At 44.5% G+C, this 24,438-nt stretch overlaps 1 protein-coding gene across 1 annotated transcript in view; it reads left to right on the top strand.

The window, feature by feature from the left end:
- SCUBE2 (signal peptide, CUB domain, EGF-like 2) overlaps positions 1 to 15,332 on the top strand; it is a 128,946-nt gene extending 113,614 nt beyond the window's left edge. The window contains exons 18-24 of the mRNA XM_011947606.1: positions 1,601 to 1,771; positions 4,453 to 4,620; positions 5,320 to 5,481; positions 7,814 to 8,011; positions 9,529 to 9,681; positions 13,746 to 13,825; positions 14,502 to 15,332. Coding sequence (XP_011802996.1) covers positions 1,601 to 1,771; positions 4,453 to 4,620; positions 5,320 to 5,481; positions 7,814 to 8,011; positions 9,529 to 9,681; positions 13,746 to 13,825; positions 14,502 to 14,654 — 1,085 coding nt within the window. The 3' untranslated portion in view covers positions 14,655 to 15,332. The remainder of the gene's footprint in view (positions 1 to 1,600; positions 1,772 to 4,452; positions 4,621 to 5,319; positions 5,482 to 7,813; positions 8,012 to 9,528; positions 9,682 to 13,745; positions 13,826 to 14,501) is intronic.
- Positions 15,333 to 24,438: the final 9,106 nt, after the last annotated feature.

The raw sequence follows: 24,438 nt of genomic DNA, 5'->3' as shown, positions 1-24,438 counted from the left end.
CTTACAGTACCATAGGAGTATTTCACAAATTAGCTGTGGGACTTTGGCCAAATTATTAACCTCCCTAAGTCTCTGTTTCTGTAAAATGGTGCTAATAATAGCACCTAAATCCTTAGGGCTGTGTTGAGGAATAAATGAGATACTATATGTAGAGCTTTTGGCATGGTGTCTGATATAAGTACTCAACAAATGTTAGTCATTAGAAATGCTACTTTGATGACTCTGTTGATGATGTTTGAATAGTAGGGAGCCAAATTTGGTAAGTTTGCTTCATATTCATAGCCTAAAATAAGGTACAATTCTACATTTAACAGTACTAGAAATAGAATCAGAAGCAATGTTTATGAATTTCCTTATTTACCAGCGTTTACGCTTTGTTGTATTGATTTTTTTTTTCTTTGAGGCAGAGTCTCACTCTGTCACCCAGGCTGGAGTGCAGTGGCACCATCTTGGCCCACTGCAACCTCTGCAATTGCAGAGTTCAAGCAATTCTCCTGCCTTGCCTCCCAAGTAGCTGGGATTACAGGTGTGCGCCACCACACCCAGCTAATTTTTCTGCTTTTGTTTTGTTTTTAGTAGAGACGGGGTTTCTCCATGTTGGCCAAGCTGGTCTGGAACTTCTGACCTCAGGTGATCCACCCACCTCAGCCTTCTAAAGTGCTGGGATCATAGGTGTGAGCCACTGTGCACAGCCCATTGTATTATTTATTATGAACCTGAAGTGTGCTATTTTGTAAGAGTCTTGAGATCACTACCCATCCCAGCTGGCCACCAGAGAATGAGCTTTTCAAAACACAGCTTCTGGTCATCTTCCTCTCCTTTCTTTTCTTTTTTCTTTTTTAGAGAAGGGGTCTCATTCTCACTATGTTGCCAAGGCTGGACTCAAATTCCTAGGCTCAAGAGATTCCATCCTAGCCTCCCCAGTAGCTAGGACCACAGGTACAAACCACCATACCTGGCTCCTGTCCTTTCAATGATTCCTTTACCTGTGAGAATAAAATCCAAATGCCTGGCACTCAAGAACTTTTGAAGTCTGTTCCCAACCTTTTCTTTCCTCTCCTCCTGATTTAATGCATGAACTTTTAGAACCTGCCCCCTTTCCCACCTGCGAAGATCCTATTCATCCTTCAAGGCCTGACACAAATGTGATCTCCTCTAGGACACCTTTCAGGATGCCACCAAGCAGAATTAATAACACTTCGTTCTTCCAGGACTAGACCTATGTTCAGTGAATGATTTTCACCTCTATAATTGTTCCAACAGCCCTGTGAAGTAGGGAGATCCAGGATTTTTTTAAATCTCTCTTCAACCATCAAGTGCTTGTGCTACAAAAATAATTAGAACCCCTGTGATCCCTGTTCTCAAGGAGCTCATAGTCTGGGGAGAGACAGACCTGTAAACCCCTCTTACAGGGCAATAAGTATCATGCTGTGCAGAGGTGTTCAGAGAGAACTGAGGCTGGGCACACTGTGTATTCAGTGAGTTTGCATGCGGTGGGTGGTGTGGTCAGTGCCATCTATTTGCCTTCATCTCTAGAACTCACATCATCCTTCCTTGGCCTTTGTGTTCACACTGACCAGATTGTTTCCCTTTTGGCTAGTCAGTTGCAGGGCTGGGACCTATTATGATGGAGCACAAGAACGCTGCATTTTATGTCCAAACGGAACCTTCCAAAATGAGGAAGGACAAATTACTTGTGAACCATGCCCAAGACCAGGAAATTCTTGGGCCCTGAAGACCCCAGAAGCTTGGAATGTGTCTGAATGTGGAGGTAAGGATGTTGTCTGTTCCTTCCTACTCCTCCCATCTCTGATGTCATTGTTTAGACAGAAGGCACCTCAAGGACTCCAGACAATGCACACTCACCTGGGGCTTCCTACAAGTAGGGACCATGCTGGCTCGATTCATCTTTGGCTCACCAGTGCCTAGGTCAGTGCCTGATACATGCTGGGCAGATACTCATTCGAGCAAATAAATGAAGATGGGGTAGAATACACTAGCAGAAGAGTGTAAGTGTTGCAACTGCGTGCTTTATTCACTGGAAATATATACACCTGAAACCTGAGTGATTTCCCTATCTATAGGTACTGTTTTGAAAGTGTTAAAATGAAGAGAGGAGGTCTGGGTTTTTCTCTAGCTTTGGTCTCAAATTCATAGCTTTTTTATTTAAAACAAATATATCCATTTATTTTGTTAAAACTAGGACCTCCTCTGTGAAGAGCTTTTAATTATCTCTTACAAAATGTTAACTTTGAAGTCAATTTCAAGCTCTGTGGGCTTTCCTATTTATTTTATTATTAAATGTCTTCCTTTTATTAAATGGGAGAAGGGCTGGCTGTATTGACACTCTGTGGGCTCCAGTGGCAAGTGTGATCTGAATGGTGATTTGTATCTGATGGCCATGACAGAGTGAAGACCCCCTGTGCTGCTCCCACAGCTGTCCTTGGAGTGACTCCCAGCCTCAGCTTTATTTCCCACCTAAATAACTCCAGACTCAACTGCAAGGTTGTTTCTGGCTTAAAAATCAAATCTTCATATTGACTGTGTGACTCCTATCATATTTTTGGCCTGTTATAAAACTCCAAAACTAACTGCAAGGTTGATAAGGGGGGACATTTCAGCATGTACTTACCCTTTTATGTGACATTATTATTATTATTATATTTTCTTGAGATAGAGTCTCTGTCACCAAGGGTGGAGTGCTGTGGTGCGATCTCGGCTCACCGCAACCTCCACCTCCCGGGTTCAAGTGATTCTCGTGCCTCAGTCTCCCAAGAAGCTGGGATTACAGGTGCATGCAACCATGCCCTGCTAATTTTTGTATTTTCAGCAGAGACGGGGTTTTGCCATGTGGGCTAGGCTGGTCTCAAACTCCTGACCTCAGGTAATCCACCCACCTCGGCCTCCCAAAGTGTTGGGATTACAGGTGTGAGCCACTGCACCCAGCCTATGTGACCTTATTAAGAAAAATTTAGGCTAGGCATGGTGGCTCATACCTGTAACCCTAGTACTTTGGGTTCAGGATCACTTGAGCTCAGGTGGCTAACCCTAACCCTAAAGACCATCCTGGGCAACATAGTGAGACCTCATTTGTAGAAAAAATTAAAAAAAAAAAATTAGCTGGGGGTGGTGGCACATGGTAATCCCAGCTACTTAGGTGGCTGAGGTGCAGGGATAGTTATTAAGCCCAGGAGGTCAAGCTGCAGTAAGCTGTGATTGTGCCACTGCACTCCAGCTTAGGCAACAGAGATCCTGTCTCAAAAAAAAAAAAAAAAAAAATGACAGGAATAAGAATATTAGTAATAATGGTTATTATAGCTAGCATGTATTGAATATTCACCTATGCCAGGCATTATGCTAAGTATATTATATGATTTATTCATAATTCATATAATCATTACAACTCCACGAGGCTAAAGTGACTCTTTTAAGGTCACACAGCCAAGTGGAGAATGTGGAATCAGAACCCAGGTCTGACACGCTCCAGGCTCCTCCCAAGGGTGTGTGCTCTTGAAATGCTATCATATCTATAACTTATGGGGGAAAATAAGACCACTATGATTAATAGAGGGGAGAAGATTAAGAATATAAGAGATAGCAGACTTTGATAGCATCTTGCCAATGACTAATTCCTGAGGCACATGTGCTTTTAGAAATCCTTTTGTTTGTTTATGGTTGTGTTTCTTGTCCCAGGTGTAACATGTATAAGATCTAACTTAGTAAATATTATTGTTAAAACAGGGGAGACTCTTTGGGTCACTTTTTTTTTTTTTGAGACAAGGTTGTGCTGGATCACCCAGGCTGGAGTGCCGTGGAGCAAATATGGCTCAATGCAGCCTGGAACTCCTGGGCTCAAGTGATCCTCCTGACTCAGTCCCAGAGTAGATGGGACTACAGACATGTGCCTCTATGTCTGGCTAATTTTTAAATGTTTTGTAGAGAGGGGATTTCGCCATGTTGCCTAGGCTGGTCTTGAGCTCCTAGGCTCAAGTGATTCTCCTGCCTCAGCCTCCCGAAGTGTTGAGATTACAGGCATGAGCCGTCAAGCCCAGTCCGGATCACTCTTCATATCACTAGGATGTAATCAGCTAGGTAAAGGGGTACTTCTAGATCTAATTACCAAATTGGTTCCAGGGCAGAGAACTCTCTCTCCTGCCTTGCAGGGGATGCTTAGGCAGCGTGTAGACCTAAGCCTGAGAACTACTTTGGAAGCAGTTGACACTTGACTTACTGGTTTCCATCTTTGCACTGTGCTGTGTAGCCCTGTGTGTAAACAGCAGGCACTCATGTGCCATTGACTAAGGGTAAGAAGCACCGCAGCGTTGACTGTGTGCTCTCTGACTGAGGTGGGAACTGCGGTCAGCACGGGGTGACAGGTTGAGCTCATCTGGAGAGTTGGGGGCAAGGGTCTGCCTGGGGGCCTTGCTAATGTAAGGCTATTGGTCCTTCCAGGTCTGTGTCAACCTGGTGAATATTCTGCAGATGGCTTTGCACCTTGCCAGCTCTGTGCCCTAGGCACGTTCCAGCCTGAAGCTGGCCGAACTTCCTGCTTCCCCTGTGGAGGAGGCCTTCCCACCAAACATCAGGGAGCTACTTCTTTTCAGGACTGTGAAACCAGAGGTGAGCACTTGGTAGCTTGCCTTTTTCTAGGACTGGATTTCCCTTCTAAGTATCATGGGAGTCTGGTGACGTTCCAATCAAGCCCAGCCTGATGCAGTGCCCCAGTGGCTGGGGGTCCCAGCTCCACTTGCCCCTGCAGGATGTGCAGGGGGCACAGGAACTCACTGGACAAGCTGTCCTCCAGCCACCTTAGCCCCTTTGGACAGGCTGACAAGGGATGATCAGGCACTGATGAGCCAGTTGGTACAAAGGTTCCCCTGGTTCCTTCCTCTAGCCCTCCTCCATCTCAGTGCCCTGACCTAGAGCATCCCCCCAGTATCCCTTCTCCAGAACCCCACTCCAGCTGCCTTTTCTCAGGGAGCCCAACTCTAAACCCAACTCAGTTCTGCAACCGCCTGCCCCCATACTTACAGATGTGCTCTGCATGAAGACTGGAGTTGTGATCATTGATCACTGATGCCTGACTCTCCAGAAACTCTTTGGAGATACACACATATCTTGTCCCTCTGGATTTCTGTTTCATGAGCCCCATCCAAACTCCTATTTAGGGATTAAGTGTTGATTAGCCCCAGATTGGTAGGAAAGCCCTACTTCATTTGCACATAAACATTTATTTCACAAACTTTAAAATCTTTGTGCTGCATTTGATTAAAATAATCTTTCCTTTTTTCATTCTTTTCACCCTCCCTTGCCCCACAGTTCAATGTTCACCTGGACATTTCTACAACACCACTACTCACCGATGTATTCGTTGCCCAGCAGGAACATACCAGCCTGAATTTGGAAAAGATAATTGTGTTTCTTGCCCAGGAAATACTACGACTGACTTTGATGGCTCCACAAACATAACCCAGTGTAAAAGTAGGTCTCTCTCTCTAAGGCTTTTCACAGTTCTAGCTAAGAAGATATGTGTCTGGGTCCAACTCAGAGCAGGAGGCATGGGGCAGAGGTCCCAGGTTCACTCAGAACCACATAGATGTTATGAGCCCAGCTCACAGCCATGCAGACCAGCGTGGAGAGAGAGCAGGGCCTGACTGTGCAGAGCGACTCATCTTTATTGATCCTGGCTACTTTCTCAGGCACACGTACAAGCTGTACTTACCTTAATTTCCTCCCTGGAGCATAATTTCAGTCCACCCTTGCTCAGCATGCATTGCCTGAGGACCTGTTACGTGCCCAGCATTCTGCCAGGACTTGGTTGATATCAAGCAGAATAAATCAGCATCGCTGACCCTGCAGGGAGCTCAGGCTGTGAGACTGCAGAGGAAGGAGCAATTGACTGTCTCGAGAGATAAGGAAAGGCTTCTGGAGGGTGTGAGAAGGTTTTGATGGAGACGATGGGGAAAGAGCAGGAGAAAGAGCCTTATGTTTGAGACAGCAGCTGGGGGAAGCACAGATGGAGGAAAGCAAAAGGCCTTTTGGGAGGAGACCCCTGGATCTCAGGCTAGAATGTGCTGAAGGGAGTCTCAGGCAGACCAGGAGGCAAAGCCTCGGATAGATGCTGAGGAGACCGGTTAGTGTTTTATAGGAAGGGGGAAGCAAATCATTTAAGGACTTGCTGTCTAGGCTTTTTTTTTTAAGCTATCATTTATAACCAAAATTACAACAAAAACTCTCTAGTAAAGGCCAAAAGTAAATCCCAGCTAATCTTTAAGACAGCAATCAGAGAAGCAAAGAGGCCCCCGCTAAACCAGAGGAGCTTGGGACTGAGTGGGGCAGTAAATCATTCGAACTTTATGATTGAAAGGTCACCTGGTTTTCTACTGCAAGGAAGTCCTTTTAACAACATCTTTATAAGTGGCCTTCCATCTAGTGTCTTCTTGAATACCTGCTATGACAGGAAGCTCGCTACCTCCTGATATCCTAGCTTGTTGGTGGATTGGACTTTGGAAAGCTCACGGTGTTAGAACAAGATGAATGTTCCCTTGTCTTCCACCACCTGGCCCTTGGTTGGCCCCATGGGAGCCTTATGGCACAGTTCCTAGGGCAGCCCTTCAGGACTGAAGGCAATTCTCTGCCCCATGGCTCCCCCTTCCTCCTCTTTTCTTCCAAGAAGAAAAGCCTATTTGTTTTTTTTCTAGTAATAATAAATCCCAGTTGTAACTAGAGATGGAAAAAGTAATCCCTTCAACATCTTCTCTTGCACAGATTTACCTGACAGTATTAAATAATGAGCTCCTTGAGAGTAAAGACTGTGTCTTTCTCATTTCTGAGCTCTCAGAGCTTTGGGTGACATTTCTGGGATGAGTGGGATTAGATGAATGAAGATGCAGCTGGGTGCTGTGGGTGAGGGAGGGGTCTGTGCATGCATGTGCAGCCTCTGCCTTTGGTGCAGACATAAGTATCCAGCATGGCCTGTACCTACTGATAGCTAATTAGAATTTTCTTCCTTCCTTAAAAATAAAAAGTGGGTTGGGTACAATGGCTCATGCCTGTAGTCCTAGCACTTTGGGAGGACAAGGCCGGGATAGCTTGAGCCTATGTGTTCAAGACCAGACTGGGCAACATAGACCTTGTCTCTACAAAAAAATGAAGAAAAAAAAATTAGCCAGGCATGATGGTACCTGCATATGGTCCCAGCTTCTTGGGAGGCTTGAGCCCAGGAGGTCAGGGGCACAGTGAGCCATAATCGCACCACTGCACTCCAGCCTGGGCAACAGAGAGATACCTCACCTCAAAAATAATAATTTTTTAAAAAAATTAGAGACGAATAAAAAATAAGATGTGGTCTTAACCAGAGAGAAAAGTGAAAAATGTATGTCTGTCTTCATCCAAGTTCTCTGAAAAAGGGTCAGATAGTCTCTACAGAGCAATAAGCTCTGTTCCCCCTAGTTTGAGAGACCTAGAAGTTCTGTCTCATGGGTTCCTCTGACACTTAGACTCGGTAAATACAATACTGAAAGCTAAATTTATCCTTTTGTTCACAAATACCTGCCCTGACCGTGAACGCTTTCAGGCTAACGAGAAAACGGTGCCTCGGGAACTCAGAGGGGTAGACTCCTTGTGGGGAGTTTAATGGTTTGGCTCCCACAGGGGGCCCTGAGTGTTATAGGACAGACTCATTCCCAGATGGTGTCATTTTCATGCCCCATTCCTGGGTGGCAACAGGGATGCTGCAGGGCTCAGCAAGCTAGCGGTGGTCAGGACAGAGACGACAGTGTCGTGCCATAATTCAGGGCATCTCCTTTTCCAGACAGAAGATGTGGAGGGGAGCTCGGAGATTTCACTGGATACATTGAATCTCCAAACTACCCAGGCAATTACCCAGCCAACACCGAGTGTACGTGGACCATCAGCCCACCCCCCAAGCGCCGCATCCTGATTGTGGTTCCTGAGATCTTCCTGCCCATAGAGGACGACTGTGGAGACTATCTGGTGATGCGGAAAACCTGTGCGTCTCACTCCCTGCCTCCCTCCCTTTCTCAGGCCAGCTGGGAAGCCTGATGACCTGCTCCCCAGGCTTTCAATGTGAGGAGCAGGCCTAGAACGTCACCTCCATATTAGAGCAGAGGTGAACATGAGTTTATAGAGTTGGTGAGAAACAAAATTTAAATGAAAGCCACACACTGAAGCGTCTTGCTGGACCCCAGAGGTAGTGACCTTGCAGGTCAGTCTTCCCCTCTGTGCTCAGTGGGGTGTTTTGGACCCTCTTCCACAAGGACCCAGAGAGCCAGTGAGGATCATGCAGTATTGGCCCCAGACAAGGCATCATACTGAGTTGCAACTGATGGCTTGGGGACTGACCGAGCCTGGCCAGGTGGGGACCTGTCCTCCTATCCTGATTCATGGTCCAGTGTCCACAAAGGAAGACTGCTATCAACATGGCTTACGGGCAGTGTAATGAGGGGCTCTGCAGCCAGACTGCCTGGATCTCTGTCCCAGTTCCACCTCTTATTAGTTCTATGATCTCGGGCACACATTCTGAATCTTTCTGCACTTCAGTCTTCTCATCTGTTAAAAATGGGGGTTAATAACAGTTGCTACCTTATAGGGTTATTATAAGGACTAAAGGAGTTCATAGTTGTGAAACACTGAAGAGTAATAGGCCAGGCACAGTGGCTCACACCTGTAACCCCAGGCTGAGGGAGGAGGCCGAGGCAGGAGAATCGCTTGAGCCCAGGAGTTTGTGACCAGCCTAGGTGAGACCCTGTCTCTACAAAAAATTTTTAAAAAATTAGCTGGGCATGATGGTGCACGCCTGTGGTCCCAGCTGCTCGGGAGGCTGAGGTGGGTGAATCATTTAAGACCGGGAGGTGGAGGATGCAGTGAGCCGTGTTCATGCCACTGCACTCCAGCCTGGTTGACAGAGCCAGACCTTGTCTCAAAAAACAAACAAACAAAAAGAATGATGATGACACATGAAGCCACTATATCGTTGCTCTCCTTATTAGTGGTTAAAATGTCTGAAGTTAAGTATAGATTTAAATCCTTGTTTTACCACATACTGGCTATATGACCCTGGGCAAGTATGTAATCTCTCTATTAAAAAGGCAACAGTTGCACCAACTTTCTGTGGTTTTCAGAAGATTAAATGAGACAAAGCCCATAAATTGCCTAGCACACTGCCTGGTCTTAGGCAGCCAATGGTGGTGATGATGATTAGATGACAACAGGTCAGTTCTGGAATGGGAGGCCCTCACCCAGCTCCTACGGTGAATGGTACAGTCTGGGCTGCTGCTGCTTACCAAGCCCCAGGTCTTTTCGGCGTGGCCTCCCCTGGGGGTCCACAATTACCAGCTGAATCTACTCTGTTTCCAGGACCTTTGACTTATGCTAGCTCAGCTGGGCCTGAAGAGCTCTTGAGCATAATTTATTGTACGGTTTGAGTGTTTAGAAAGATGAGCATCTACTGTATGCCTGATCAGTGATGAGTCTTAAACCCCACCCCTCTCCAACTTCCCTCGGCAGCTTCATCCAATTCTGTGACAACATACGAAACCTGCCAGACCTACGAACGCCCCATTGCCTTCACCTCCAGGTCAAAGAAGCTGTGGATTCAGTTTAAATCCAATGAAGGGAACAGTGCTAGAGGGTTCCAGGTCCCATATGTGACGTATGATGGTAAGCACAGCCTGCAGCACATGGAAAGAGCCTCTCTGCTTTCAACAGAGCCAACTTCGGAGCCAGCTGGCAAACTGCTGACAAGCACACATGCTCAGAAAGGCAGGCAGGATGAGGGGAAAAGACATTGCTGACTCACAAGTGCCAAATTTTAACAGGCATTTGGGGACACTGACAACAGGAGGAAAAGATGTTTTAGAAAATATATTAAAAGTGAGCACAGCTTGGTGAGTAAGAACATGGGCACTGGAGTCAGATTGATCAGCCTGGCTATGATTTCTTCTGTGACTTTGTTTATGCTACCATCTCTAAGCCTCATGTTCTTAATGTGTGAATGAGGATAATCATTAGACTTATTTGAGAGTTCAATGACAGTTCCTAAAGGACTTGAGGCAGTGCTTGGCACATAGTAATTGTTCAGTAAATATTAACTTCTTATGACTGTGGCTTTTATTAGGTAGAATCCTGAGGTGGGGAAGGACCTGAGTTCTGGTCCTGGCTTTTTCAGACTCACTGTGGGATCTTGGGCAAGTCAGATGACTTCTGGTTTCATTTTCTTCATGTTAGATGAAGAGGTGGCCCATCTGAGCCCTGGGGCTCTACCTAACTCTAAGACTTGGTTGGCAAACATGGACTAAGAGCATAAAATGAACTGCACCTTTGTCCTGGAGGACCACACAGTCCTGTGGGAGAGGAATCATCTGTTTCTTCATGAGCTTATTTGTTCATCTAGCCAACAAATATTTAATGAGCATCTACTATGTCAGGCATTGGGCTAAGTGCTGGAAACAACATGGTTAGTGACAGAAACACAAAGGTTAGTGACAGAAACACTATATATATAGTTATAGATGCTATAGCAGCACAAAGCCCTAGGTGAGCATGGAAGCAGCAGCAGCAGTTAATTTTACATAAGCTTTTAGAAGGAACAGAGCAAAGTCTTGAGAGATGTGGGTTTTGAAAGAACATATACATTTTGAGCATAAATGGAGAAGAACATTCAGAAAGAGGGAAGGACATAAGTCAAAGGATGAAGTACCTGGTGTACGTGTGGACCGACGAATGGTCTTATTTGGTCAGTGGGTAGGGTGTGTGGGGCTTGGCAGTGAGAGAGGAGACTAGAAGGGAATGGGGTTTGGCTGTGAAGAGCCTTCAGGGCCGAGCTCTGGAGGACAGACTTAATCTTAGAGGAAGCCACTGAAGGATTTTAGGATGGCAAGTGCCAAAATTGTTTGGGAAGACAATATTCTATGGCTTTCCCAAAAAGCAACAAAAGCAAGGATCATCATCTTTGTCCTACAGTTGCCTGAAATAATGTCAAACACCCAAGATAAGGAGTTTTAGTATCTGACTCTTGGGGTAGACACGAATGCCTCCCACAAGGCTCTGCTGAGAGAGACAGAGAGCCTCATCTACCCCAAAGCAGCCAACTGGCAACCTCTCCTATCTGGAATCAGGAAGAAAGCAAAAAGACACTGAGACTCCAAAATAAATATGGCTGTTCTCAACTCTGCCTTTGTGACACATTAAAATGTCTTGATTTTTTTTTAATTAAAAAAAGAGTTGTAGCTCCAACTGGGGAAAATTATGCATAATGCAGTGTATGCCCACAAGAGTGTGTCTTGCATGTGTCACAGTAGAGAATAGTTGGAAACTACTATTTTCCCCACAGAGAAGCCCCCGAGGCCTTCACTCAGAGTGTTTCTTTTGAACATGTATTTCCAAAAAATTTGATATCTTCTTTTCAAACCCAGAAGAATAGAAATCACATTTAGAAGGTGTACATGAGGCTGCTGTAGACAAGCCCTCTGAGAGCTGGAGAACGGTGAGAACTGTAGCCGGGGCTAACACGCATTGAGCATTGCTGACTGCCAGGTACATGCTGAAGTGCCTTTTACATGGTGCTTTCCTCACAATCACTCCATAAAGTAGACATGATTATTTCCTGATTTTATAGATGGGGCCACTCAGGCTTAGAGATTTAAGGAACTGACCTAAGGTCCCAGCATGGCAAGGTTGCAAAGCAGGGTTTGAACCAGGACTTTGGGACTCCAGAGCCTGGATTCTTTTTTTTTTTTTTTTTTTGAGACGGAGTCTCACTCTGTTGTCCGGGCTGGAGTGCAGTGGCCGGATCTCAGCTCACTGCAAGCTCCGCCTCCCGGGTTTACGCCATTCTCCTGCCTCAGCCTCCCAAGTAGCTGGGACTACAGGCGCCCGCCACTTCACCCGGCTAGTTTTTTCCATTTTTTAGTAGAGACGGGGTTTCACCGTGTTAGCCAGGATGGTCTCGATCTCCTGACCTCGTGATCCGCCCGTCTCGGCCTCCCAAAGTGCTGGGATTACAGGCTTGAGCCACCGCGCCCAGCCTGAGTCTGGATTCTTAAATGTAACTTTGCTGCATTTCTAATGAGTTGGAGCAAGTAAGGAAACACAGTTCTTAAAAGCAGAAGAAATATATTTTTTAAACAATAGCAGTCTGGAAGCATTTGGTGGAGTGGCAAACAGCTCTCTAGTTTCCTATTACACCAGAATGCAGCACAGCAACTGACATTCTTAATGGTAAGTCCCATCATCAAAAAGAGGAGAGACACTGCTGCAGAGGAATTCAAGATGAAAGAAAATGTATTCTCATGTTTTATATTCACTAAAAAAAAGAAGAAAGACACCACACTAAGAGAGTACCAATGCTATTGTAAACATATCAAATTAGTAATTGTAACTATTATACCATTACTTTCCATTTACCATCCCTTAACTGAGAGAAACTTTTCAAGAGTTCCTCTCACACAATTTCAATGATTTTCTTATACTGTGTTTGGCTTTGTTGCACACGATATGCATACAAAGAGGCATTTTTTCTGTGTCTGGAATTTGGAAAAGATTGTGCTTTGCATATTCTTGATTTGAATGATGACTATAGGAAATAATCTAGACTTCAAAGGGGGAAGATTGGCATTTGGAGAAGTACAGCGTGCACTGCATTTAATGTGTACATCAGGACAAAAAGTATTAATGAGAGCGCACACATAGTTTTCTTCCTCCCCAACCAGCCAAATTCTCCACCCTCCAGCCCCATTCAAATAAAGGAGAGAAGAGTCTTTCTTGGTGGATAAGAAGCTTGATTATTTTACATAATACAAGGATAGAGAAAAAGTGGGAGGCGGGGAGGTGGAGAGGGAAAGGAGAGCCTGATGAGCTCAATAGGAAGTGAGCATAGATACAGAAGAGAAGACCAAGGACTAAGCCCTGGGACCCTCCTTTGGTAAAAGGTCAGAGAGAAGAAGAAAAGCAAAGAAGCCTCAGAGAAGTAATGGATAAGGTAGGAGGAAAACCAAAGAGCATGGTGTCCTGGAAGCTCAGTGAAGGACTGGATCAAGGAGGAGGAGTGACCAGCCAGGTCAAAAGCTACTGATGCATCAAGGAGGATGAAGACCAAGAACTGGCCATTGGGATTTAGCAACATGGAGGTCATTGCTGGTCTCACCAAGCAGTTTTGGAGGAGTAATGGGGGCCAAAGCTGATTGGACTGGGTTTAAAAGAGAAAGAAAGGGAAAGAATCAGAGACAGTGGGTGCTGACAAATTTTTAAAGGATTTTTGCTGCAAGAGGGAGCAGATAAGTGAGATGGAAGCTGAAGGGAGAAATGAGGTCAAGGGAGGGATTTTTAAAGTCAGAGACATACAGCATTTTTGTATGCTGGTGGGTGGGGGAGATCAATAGAAAAATGTATAATGTAGGAAAGAAAGAGCAGAATTACTAGAACAATACTGTTGATGTGGGGAGAGAAGATGGACCTGGCATGCTAAGTGGAGGGATGAGCCTGGACTGGATGCACAGAGGCTCATCTGAGGGAAGAGGGGATGGGGAAGATGGGTGCAGGTGTTGGTATGTGAAGAGAGGTGGTGGAGTCGGTAGAAGTTCTCTTCTGACTGTCTTCTCAGTAGCAGAATGGTAAGTGATAGCAGCCACAGAAGGGGCATTTCTCAGAACCTTATCAAAAAGTGAAAGAGCAAGTTTGGAAGTAACAAATCATAAGAATGCAAAACATGTTCTTTATTCCAACAGAGGACTACCAGGAACTCATTGAAGACATAGTTCGAGATGGCAGGCTCTATGCATCTGAGAACCATCAGGAAATACTTAAGGTGAGTGCATGGCTCAGGTGGCCATGGCAGTTATCCACAGAGCTTCCCAAGTACTGTTGGAGAAGGCGTCTCTTCCTGCTGCGTGTTGCCACCTTTCAGACACGGAGCCTGTCCTGGGCCAAGGTCAGTTTTATACCTTTACCAGACTTAATTTTTTAAAAAATCAGGTTGCTGTCTTTAGTGTTGTCAAGTGAAGTTGTATTTTTTAATTTGGAAACTTGTGGAGGGGCAGGGAGAAATCTGCTTATAAATCCAAACCAGCAGCAAATAATGTTTTTCTATTAATTACAAATAGTTGAGGATCCTTCGCTCCTTATGTATACTTCAAGCCTAAAATTCACCAATGTTTAAATACTTACAAATAATTAGCAATAAACACTTGTGGTATCACTAATCCTACAAATTCTCCCAAATCCCAGTGTTGGATTCATCTGGTTGGGAAAAAGAAAACAGGTTTTTTACATATTAAAGTTTTATTTATAAAAGTGATTCATACTTCTTAAAACTAATTAGGAAAAAAAAACTGGAAAGAAGATAAAAATCAGAGGAAACAATTTTTCAAGTGTTTTTCAGCTAAGCAAGCTACGGCCTAATGCTAGGTCATCACAGTTCCATGGGCAAAATGTCAGCATATTTAAATAGTTTGGCCCAGTAACAAAAATTCTGTTCTTTTTAGGATAAGAAACTTATCAAGGCTCTGTTTGATGTCCTGGCTCATCCCCAGAACTATTTCAAGTACACAGCCCAGGAGTCCCGAGAGATGTTTCCAAGATCTTTCATCCGATTGCTACGTTCCAAAGTGTCCAGGTTTTTGAGGCCTTACAAATGACTCCGCCCACATGCCACTCAGTACAAATGTTCTGCTATAGGGTTGGTGGGACAGAGCTATCTTCCTTCTGCATGTCAGCACAGTCGGATATTGCTGCCTCCAGTATCAGTGACTCATTAGAGTTCAATTTTTATAGATAATACAGATATTTTGGTAAATTGAGGTTGGTTTTTCTTTCCCAGCATCGTGGATGTAGACTGAGAATGGCTTTGAGTGGCATCAGCTTCTCACTGCTGTGGGCAGATGTCTTGGATACATCAAGGGCTGGCTGGGCTGGACTTTGGTCAGCCTCGGTGAGACTCACCTGTCCTTCTGGGGTCTCACTCCTCCTCAAGGAGTTTGTAGTGGAAAGGAGGCCACAGAATAGGCTGCTTATTCTGAAACTTCAGCTTCCTCTAGCCCGGCGCTCTCTAAGGGAGCCCTCTGCACTCGTGTGCAGGCTCTGATCAGGCAGAACAGGCAAGAGGGGAGGGAAGGAGACCCCTGCAGGCTCCCTTCACCCACCTTGAGACCTGGGAGGACTCGGTTTCTCCACAGCCTTCTCCAGCCTGTGTGATACAAGTTTGATCCCAGGAGCTTGAGTTCTAAGCAGTGATCATGAAAAAAAAAAAAAAAAAAACTTAAAGCAGAAAGAATCAGAAATAAATAGATAAAAACTAAGCACTTCTGGAGACATAATAATGTACATTTATTGCCAGCCCTCCTCGTTGCCAGCTTCCACCCTGCAGCAAACGCACAGTGCCGACTCTCGCACCTTCGTCTGTGCCCTTGGACACTCTGCTGGCCATTGCCTGAGAGACTGGGGAGTTCAGGTGAAATGTAATTTCTTCAGTGGATGAGAACCATCAATTGTCATGAAAAGGAGATTTCACCAACCCTGAGTCAGTATTGCCAAGGGTTCTACTCCCCAAGTGGGCTTCCCATCACAAGGGATCTGAGGTCCAGGTGGGTGTGGTGAGGCCCAGCCTGTCATGTACGCCTTCCTTCCCCCACTCTCAAATGTGAGAGATGGACTCTGCTCCATGGACATGAGCAGCCCCTTGAAGGGTGGTCTCATTCTCTAACAGTAACAGCACTGCCAGAAACACACTCTAAATGCCACACGATCATGTCACTTTGGGTCAGCCCAGCAGGGCCTCACCGTCATTTCTTGAACTTGAATTTTCAGTGTTGTTGAATCTTTAAACATTTAAATCCCCAAGCAAAAATCTCATTACAGTGAATAGAAAAGAATCCAATCAAACAAGCCACCATTTCCCTAATGGATGGACTACCTACAACTATAGTGTTATTTCAATAACAATTCTATGCACAGCCAATTCTCTATACCAAAGTGCTAAAAAAAAAGTTTAACAAGCATTTTTGAAGAAAACAAAGACAACTTCATTATGGTTAAACTTGCTTTTCATCTCAGTGTTGCTTTTTTAACCTGTTAATAACATTGATTCTTTAAAAGTCCTAATCAAACTTCTTTATTTGGATGGGCCCTAAATATTCACTTTCAGATTTCTCTTCAAAAGTTTGAACATCATCATTTAAAAAATTGCATTAAAACAAGCACTTGGACTTTGTTATGCTGGAGCTTGGCCTATATTTCTGAGTCTGACCATAAGATGAAAATTCGAATGTCACATAACCCGAGTTATTGACTGCACTGATGTGAAGGTGAGGTGAGCTGAGCTGCACCATTCTGTCCAAGCATGTTAGCAACTTTGTGCTCATGACTGTGTGATCCTGTCTTGCTGATTTCACAAGAAGGCTAGGGATGGGAATACTCTGGGGGTTGGAAGGAGGCTACATAAACCCAGTCACTATGGTCCTCCATGGGGCAGCCCCATGCACCAGAGCTGTGTTCCTGGTACATGCAAAAGCCACTGACGCCCAGGAGGTATAGAGAGGAGCTTCCTCTCTATACCCTCAACTACCTTAAGAGATGCTGTGATCCTGTTGGGGGCTGGCTGTCTGTAGATACTATTTCTACCTGCTACATCAATATTTATCAAACTTCTGCCAGGCACTCTTCTAGGCCCTGGGGATGCAGTGATAAGACAGACAAGGTCCCTGCTCTCATGGAGCTTACATTTTAGAGAGAAGAGACAGACAAAGAACAGATACATCAACATGAAAAGTAGCAGCTAGTGGTCAGAGCTCTGTTGAAACTTAAAACAAGTTACCGTAACAGATGACTGTGTGGCTACTTTAGGATTGGGGATTATAGATGGCCTCTATGTGGAAATTACATTTCAACTGAAAACTAAATGGCAAGAAGAAACTAGCCTTGGGAAAATTAGGGGGAAGAGCTTTCCAGAGAGAGGAAAACCAAGTGCAAAGGCTGTCAGGTAGGAGCAAGCATTTGTGTATATCGTAGTCTAATGAGAAGGCAGGTCGTACAGATGAGGCCAGAGAACCAGACACGGCCAGATTACATTGGGCTTTGGAATCTAGAATGAGGGGTTTGAGTTATTTCTAAATATGTTGCAAACTTTTGAATGGATTTAGGCAGAGGAGCAAGATAATCTGATTTATGTTTTAAAAAGGTAGCTCTAGCTACTGTGTGAATAGGAAGCAAGCACAAAGGCAGAGAGAGTTATTCACAGACTACTGCAACAGACCAAGCAGCCATCCAGTTGGCAGATGAAGGTATTGTCTGGATTAGGGTGTTGTAGTGGAGAGGACAGAAGTAGAAGCAATCTGGACATGTTCTGGGGGATAGTCAACAGAATTTGCTGATGGGGATTGTATGGAAGGGCTGAGGGAAAGAAGGCAGTCAAAGATGACTCCTAGTTGCCTAAGAAACTGGTAGATGGAGAAGACTAGGAGGAGCAGGTTTGGGATATGCAGCAGTTTTAAAACATGTTTGCAAATTCTTTGAGGCTCCTTCCACGGACAGTTAGGGTCTATATCGCCACCCCTTGACTCTGGGCTCTATGACTGCTTGACCAATATTAACATGGCAGAAGTAATGCTTTACGAGTTTCCAGGCCCTGGGCTTAAGACACTAGCAGCTTCCACTTCCTCTCCTTAGGACACTCACACTCGGAGCTCAGTCACCATGTCATGAGGAAGCAAGCCATAGCAGCCTGTGGAGAGGCAATGTGGAGAGGAACCACAGTCCTTCCACCCACTGGCCAGGCTGAACTCCCAGGCGACAGCCAGCAAAGCTTGCCAGCTGCATGAGTAAGCCATCTTGGAAAGGGATTCTCCAGCTGCTCCAGCTGACACTTCATGGAACAGTCCTCACTGAACCATAGAAAACATTAGAGATTTGTGTGCAAAATTAGTGATTATTATTTTAAATGATAGGCTTTGAGGTGACTTCTTATACAGTAATACAACAGCAAAAAGGGGAGATGGTTAAGAGTTCTATTTTGGGCCGGGCGCGGTGGCTCAAGCCTGTAATCCCAGCACTTTGGGAGGCCGAGATGGGCGGATCACAAGGTCAGGAGATCGAGACCATCCTGGCTAACACGGTGAAACCCCGTCTCTACTAAAAAATACAAAAAACTAGCCGGGCGAGGTGGCGGGCGCCTGTAGTCCCAGCTACTCGGGAGGCTGAGGCAGGAGAATGGCGTAAGCCTGGGAGGCGGAGCTTGCAGTGAGCTGAGATCCGGCCACTGCACTCCAGCCTGGGCGACAGAGCGAGACTCCGTCTCAAAAAAAAAAAAAAAAAAGAGTTCTATTTTGGCCATTCCAGGTTCTAGGTACCTATCGTATGTCCAACTGGAGGATTCAAATAGGCAAGTGGTTATACAAAGCCCCAGGAGAGGTCAGGGCTGGAATATAAGTTTTAATGTCACAGAGTAAAGGCATGAGACTTTACCCAGGTTAAGGTCACCTGGGAAACAAGGTGACTAGGTAGCTCTTAATTCTGGGATTTCCTGTGTGGACACAGGAACCGGGACTTTGAGGAGCTGCTTATTAAGTAAACAGGAAGAGGTCAGAGCTGAGCTTCCATCTTCACTCCAAGAGAGCTAGTTCTATGGGTGAACTCTGAATGGGCGTGGATCTGTACAGTCCTTTCTTCTAGCTGTAGATATTGTTCTTTAGCCATTTACTGAAGTGCTGCATCTATGGATTTAACCACATCTTCCCTTGAATTTCCAGTGCTAATAAAAATGTGTTTGCCTTTTCACACTAACAACTATCTTCACTTTGGAAAATTGCTTCCTCTGAATCATGCCCTGAGCTGTTAGTGTGTCGTCTGTAGGTACTCACTGGATTTAGGTTTGCAGGTGATATTAAAATGTCATGTAGCAACTTGGGAAAGGCAGTGGCTGCACAGCACAGTGCAAGGATTTGCTTACCCTCTGGCAAATCTTTGCAGGAAGATGCACCGGAGCTGTTGCCTGCAGCCAACCACCACAGTTGGTGTGTCTATGTGCTGGAAAACCCAGGGGTCATTCCAGGCCCAGCTGTAATCTTCTCAGCCCTGAAGAGATGCCTCTTACTGTCAGCATCTCTGCTTCTTTTCACACAACAGGATACGTCTTGAGAGCCTTACCCAAGTCTACACTACTTCTAGCCAGCATTTGGGAGGCAAATGGACTAGCTGAGGCTGGAGTAAAGCAGTTCCTCATCAAGTTGAGGGAACTTGTTACATATGGTCCTCTAGCTAGGCAAGCCATCAGCTGCCTATGATTTAAGGTCCCGGGAGAGGCCAGTAGGGGCCCATGCACAGAAACTTAGAGGCCTTGGTGAGGTTTCATTTCTGTGACCATCTTCCACTCCAGGGGCTTGTAAGCCCAGCTCAGAGGTGTCCTAATATTTGTAGTACCCTGCCTCCTTCTCCCTTCAGGCAGTCTTGATCAGCCTGCAGGGGACAATCCTCAGGGGCCTATTAACATAGCAAGGCTGCTCCTGTGATCCATGTCAGTGATACAGCCATGAAGATCTCACTACTCAGCAGGGAGCACTTTCCAGAGAACACAGTAGCATCAAAATAGATTTAGAAAGTGAAACCACTCTAATATAGGCAGTTTGCCTTAGTTGAATAAAAGTGATACAAATTAAACCCACTTACCGCAGACAATGACAGTAACTCAGTAGTGCTTGGTTTTCAGAGTATCTCGTAAAGGGGGTGCAACTACAGACCTTAGTTACTAATGATTTCTTATGTATTTGGTCATTCATTCATTTATGCAACATATATTTATGGAGAGCCTATTAAGTGCCAGCGTAGGAGCCAGGGATACTGTAGGGAGCAAAAGAAGCTCCCTGCTCTTTTGGAATTTGGGTTCCAGTCTGGGGAGACAGACAATAAACAAATGAACATATACTGTAAAGTCAAGTAGTGATGAGTGTTATAAACAAGGAAGGGCTAAAGGACAAAGAATCAGATGGTGGGAGGGAGCTGCTGTCTTAGATAGGATGAGCTCTTCATTAGAGTCATGAATCCAGGCCCCTCCTAGAGCACTGGCTCCTCAAACCAAGCCTGGCAGCACTGGCCCTGGCAAGCTTCTTTATCCGCCCATCTAGACCTTGGCATTTCATGTCAAGCCAAGCTGACCAATGCTCCAAGTTGTGAACAAGCCATTTGGGCAGTTCCTCAAACAGGTGCCACCTAGCGGTTGCAATATGGAGTCGACCTGTGTTTCTGTCTCCCATCCCACTGCCTCAGACCTTACATGCCCATAATTCAAGACAAGATCTTACCCAAGGGGCTCTGGGGACTAGGGCTGTGGTTTGACGATTGATTGCATGTTGTTTGACACAGCCCTCGGAGTTTGTTTAGATATTTTCCTTTTTTCTCTGCTTGGCAGAGAAAAACTAGTGACCAAGTCCAAACTCATTGATCTAGGTCATTTCAAACTATCAACAACACTCTGAATCTCATATACACACACAGCATATTCATGCATTCACTGTTATGGTCTAGGCACCTGGGTAGGCTGGATATATAGTCCTCAGTCAGAAGGGAAAAGGAGTTGAAGGAATGATGAGGAAAAAATCTACTCCTCGATTATAATCTTGCATGTTTTACCACTGCCTTGGATTGTTCTCTGATCCTACACGGTATCCTAGGACTGAAGGATAATTTTGGGCCACAGTTTGAAGTTTTCTGTCTTTTCCCTACAAAACGCAAAAAGTAGAAATACAAGCCTACCTCGAATTTGAGCTTTGGTGCTGGCTTTGCCTTATTACATGTGTTGCAGTTGAAAAAAAGTAATAGCTGCTAAGCAGGAACTGGATCCAATGCCCCAAAGAAGACAGAGCCCAGTAATGTCTGAAGCAGCATGCACAGCAGAAGAGCATGGAGGTACGGAGTGTGAGCTTGTGGTGAACCCTGGCCAAGCCTACTAAGTGCAGCCCTCTGCAGCCTTGTGGGTAACCCATCGTGTGTGACCACAAATTGGTCATCAGCACACACTGTCAATGCAGCTGTGTGTGTGTGAGATGCCTGATCATGCTATAAAACTGTGGACAGTATAGGACATTGGAACCCCAATGTTACTTCCAGGTGACTTGGCTTGCAGAAGGCAGCTTTTAGCAGCCACATCAGGTACCTAAACTGGAGTTTTGAGTAATGCAGGTGCCAAGTATAAGAGGCTTAATAGGGCCAGGCACGGTGGCTCATGCTTGTACTCCCAGCACTTTGGGAGGTCAAGGCGGGTGGATCATTTGAGGTCAGGAGTTCAAGACCAGCCTGGCCAGCATGGTGAAAACCCTGTCTCTACTAGAAATACAAAAATTAGCCGGACGGTAGTGGCACATGCCAGTAATCCCAGCTACTCGGGAGGCTGAGGCAGGAGAATTGCTTGACCTGTGAAGTAGAGATTGCAGTGAGCCAAGATTGTGCCACTGCACTCCAGCCTGAGTGACAGAGTGAGATGCTGTCTCAAAAACAACAACAACAACAAAGAGGCTTGATAAACCTTCACTAAGGCTCCCCATGAGGAACTGGGATGACTCAAGCAGCATCACTCACCCATACTCCCCCAGCCCAGTATTCCTAATGTACTTCTCTGAAAACACATTCTCTACATTTATCACACTGATACGTGCCTTCTCTAAGATTTATGATTCATAATGCTCATATTCTCCAAGACTCCCATTATGTCCTTTACGGTACCTGGATTTGTATCCCAGTTCTGCCACTTATTAGCTATGTGACCTTGTGGAAGTTATTTAACTTCTCTGTGCCTCAGTTTCTTCATGTGGTAATAAAGATAATGATAGTACATACCAGATACAGTTGTTTTGAGAACTACATGAGTTAATACCTGGAAAACTCTTGAAACATTGCCTGGCACGTAGTAAGGGCCCAATAAATGTTAACTGTCATCCTCATTTTCATCATTACCTTTCACTTCTTGAGACTTTAGAAGTTAAACCCAAGATACGTTCTTTAAAGGGGTTCATTCTCTGCTGGTTTTCCCCATTTCACTGAGATAGAATGTTCTTTAGTCACAGTTATTCTAGTGGGGTGTGTCCTAGCAACAGAAGAGTTAAAGCTTGAAGTAGGAATGAAAGGCTATGACACCTGATTTGGGTTCTCACACAAGGCCTTCCAAATATCCCTGTCCTCCTGAGCTGGAAAGGTAAAATGAGCTCTTCCCATCTCCTGAGCTTCTCTTAGGTCAGGGACAGCACAGACATAAGTACACATACACGGCACAGCCTCTCAATCCTTCATCTTTTTCTGAGTTCCAATCCTCAGCCCCTGGTATGTGAGGATTACAGTACATCCCCCTGCTGAGCCCAGAATCACATGTTTTCCAGAACTGCCTATTTCTATTTGATGTTTCCAGCATGGCAACATCCAACTTCTGAGTCCAAGAAGGCAGTACTCAGGTCTCTAGGCAAGCAAGGTCAATGAAGACACTCACTGTAGCAGGGCATGAATAATTTGCATGAAAACTGTGGTCAGTGGAACAAAGCCCCTTTCTGAGACATGAGGACACAGGCCCAGCCGAGGTGGGTCTGGCCACTGTGCAGCATGTGCCAGGGAGAGTACAGAACTCAAAGTGCAATGTGCTGATGGAGTGTAGACAGACTGACAAGAGTGAATTTCATCTTTTTAAACATCATGAATGGGATAGGAAAAAAGCCAGTAATTATACAGCAGAGAAATCAGGCAATACCTTGACCAGATGATCGAAATTAGCATGTCCAATAAAGGACAGATGGAGATGGATATCATGTGCCTGCAGATGTGATATTCTGAGAAGAACATACCATCACCTATACTGTATTTAGGCCAAAATGCATCACCTCAATCCCAATACAAGGAAAATGCAGACAAACACAAAATGAATGCTCTGTTTTAAAAAGGGAGGGAAGTTGAAAAACAACTTGCACACCAGTGAAATTTTAAAACTTGTGTGTTTCAAAGGACACTATTAAGAAATGAAAAGGTAGCCCATGGAATGGTAGAAAATGTTTGCAAATCATATATCTGACAAGAGACTAATGGCTACAATATATAAAGAGTTCTTACGAGTCAATAATAATGAGACAAATCACTCAATTAAAAATGGACAGAGGATTTTAATAGACATGTTTCCAAAGAAGACAAACAAATGACCAATAAGCACCTGAAAAGATGCTTAACATCATTAGTCATCAGGGAAACACAAATCAGAATCACAATGAGATACCATCTCAACCTCACTAGGATGGCTATAATAAAAAATACAGATGGTAAAAATTGTTGATGAGGATGTGAAGAAATTGGAACACTCATACACTGCTGGTGGAGATGCAGAATGGTGCAGCTGCTTTGGAGAGCAGTCTGTTAATTCCTCAAAGGTCACACGGGCTACCATGTGACCCAGCAATTCTACTACAGGAGATGAATAAAAGGCACAAAAAGATTTCTACATGAGATTTCATAGCAACATTAGTCATAATAGCTTAAAAGTAGAAACAGCTTACATATCTATCAGCTAATGTACAGCTAGACAAAATGTGGTATAGCTGTACAATGGACTATTATTTGGCCATAGTTAAATACTGATACATGCTACAGTATGGATGAACTTTGAAAACAGTGTGCTACGTGAAAGAAGCCAGTCACAAAAGACCATGCATTGTATGATTCCATTACACGAAATCTCCAGAATAGGCAAATTCATAGAGATAGAAAGTGGATTACAAGTTAGTTGTCTAGGGCTGGAGAAATTGGTAGGCAATGGGAAATGATTAATGGGTACAAAGTTTCTTGGGATGATGAAATGTTCTAGAAATCATTGTGGTGATGGTTGCACAGCTCTCCGAATATATTTAAAATTATTGAATTGTACATATTAAGTACAATTGTATGAACTGGGTGAATTTTATGGTATGTGAATTATATCACACACAGAAACCAGTAACTAAAAAGGGTTAACTGGTTTTTGTGTTAACCAGTTAACCCTTTTTAATGACACTGACATTTTTGAATTTTGACATTTTGAATGTCAAAAATGTCAGTGTCGTGGAGGACAAAGAAAGCTGTGGAAATGTTCCAGATTAAAGGAGGCTAAAGAGACATGACAACCAAATACAATACCTGCTCCTAGCCTGAATCCTGTACTGGAGGAATGTGTTATAAATGGTCAACTGACAAAAATTGGAACATGAATAGTAGCTTAGATAAAAGTATTATATCGATGTAAATTTATCAAGTTTCTATCTGTATTGTGGTTACATAAGAGAAAAATTCCTATTTTTAGGAAATATATAATGAAGTATTAGTCGTAAAGGGTCACAATGTATATGTAATCTATCCTAAAATGGTTCAGAAAAAAGTGTGTGTGGTGTGTGTGTGTGTGTGTGTGTGTGTGTGTTTTGCAGGGAAGCAAAT

This window comes from Colobus angolensis, unplaced genomic scaffold (genome assembly GCF_000951035.1).
Source record: "Colobus angolensis palliatus isolate OR3802 unplaced genomic scaffold, Cang.pa_1.0 Scaffold269, whole genome shotgun sequence".
In the NCBI taxonomy this organism is placed as follows: domain Eukaryota; kingdom Metazoa; phylum Chordata; class Mammalia; order Primates; family Cercopithecidae; genus Colobus; species Colobus angolensis.
The sequence above is the reverse complement of the archived record's forward strand: the minus strand, read 5'-3'. Positions and strand labels throughout refer to the sequence as shown.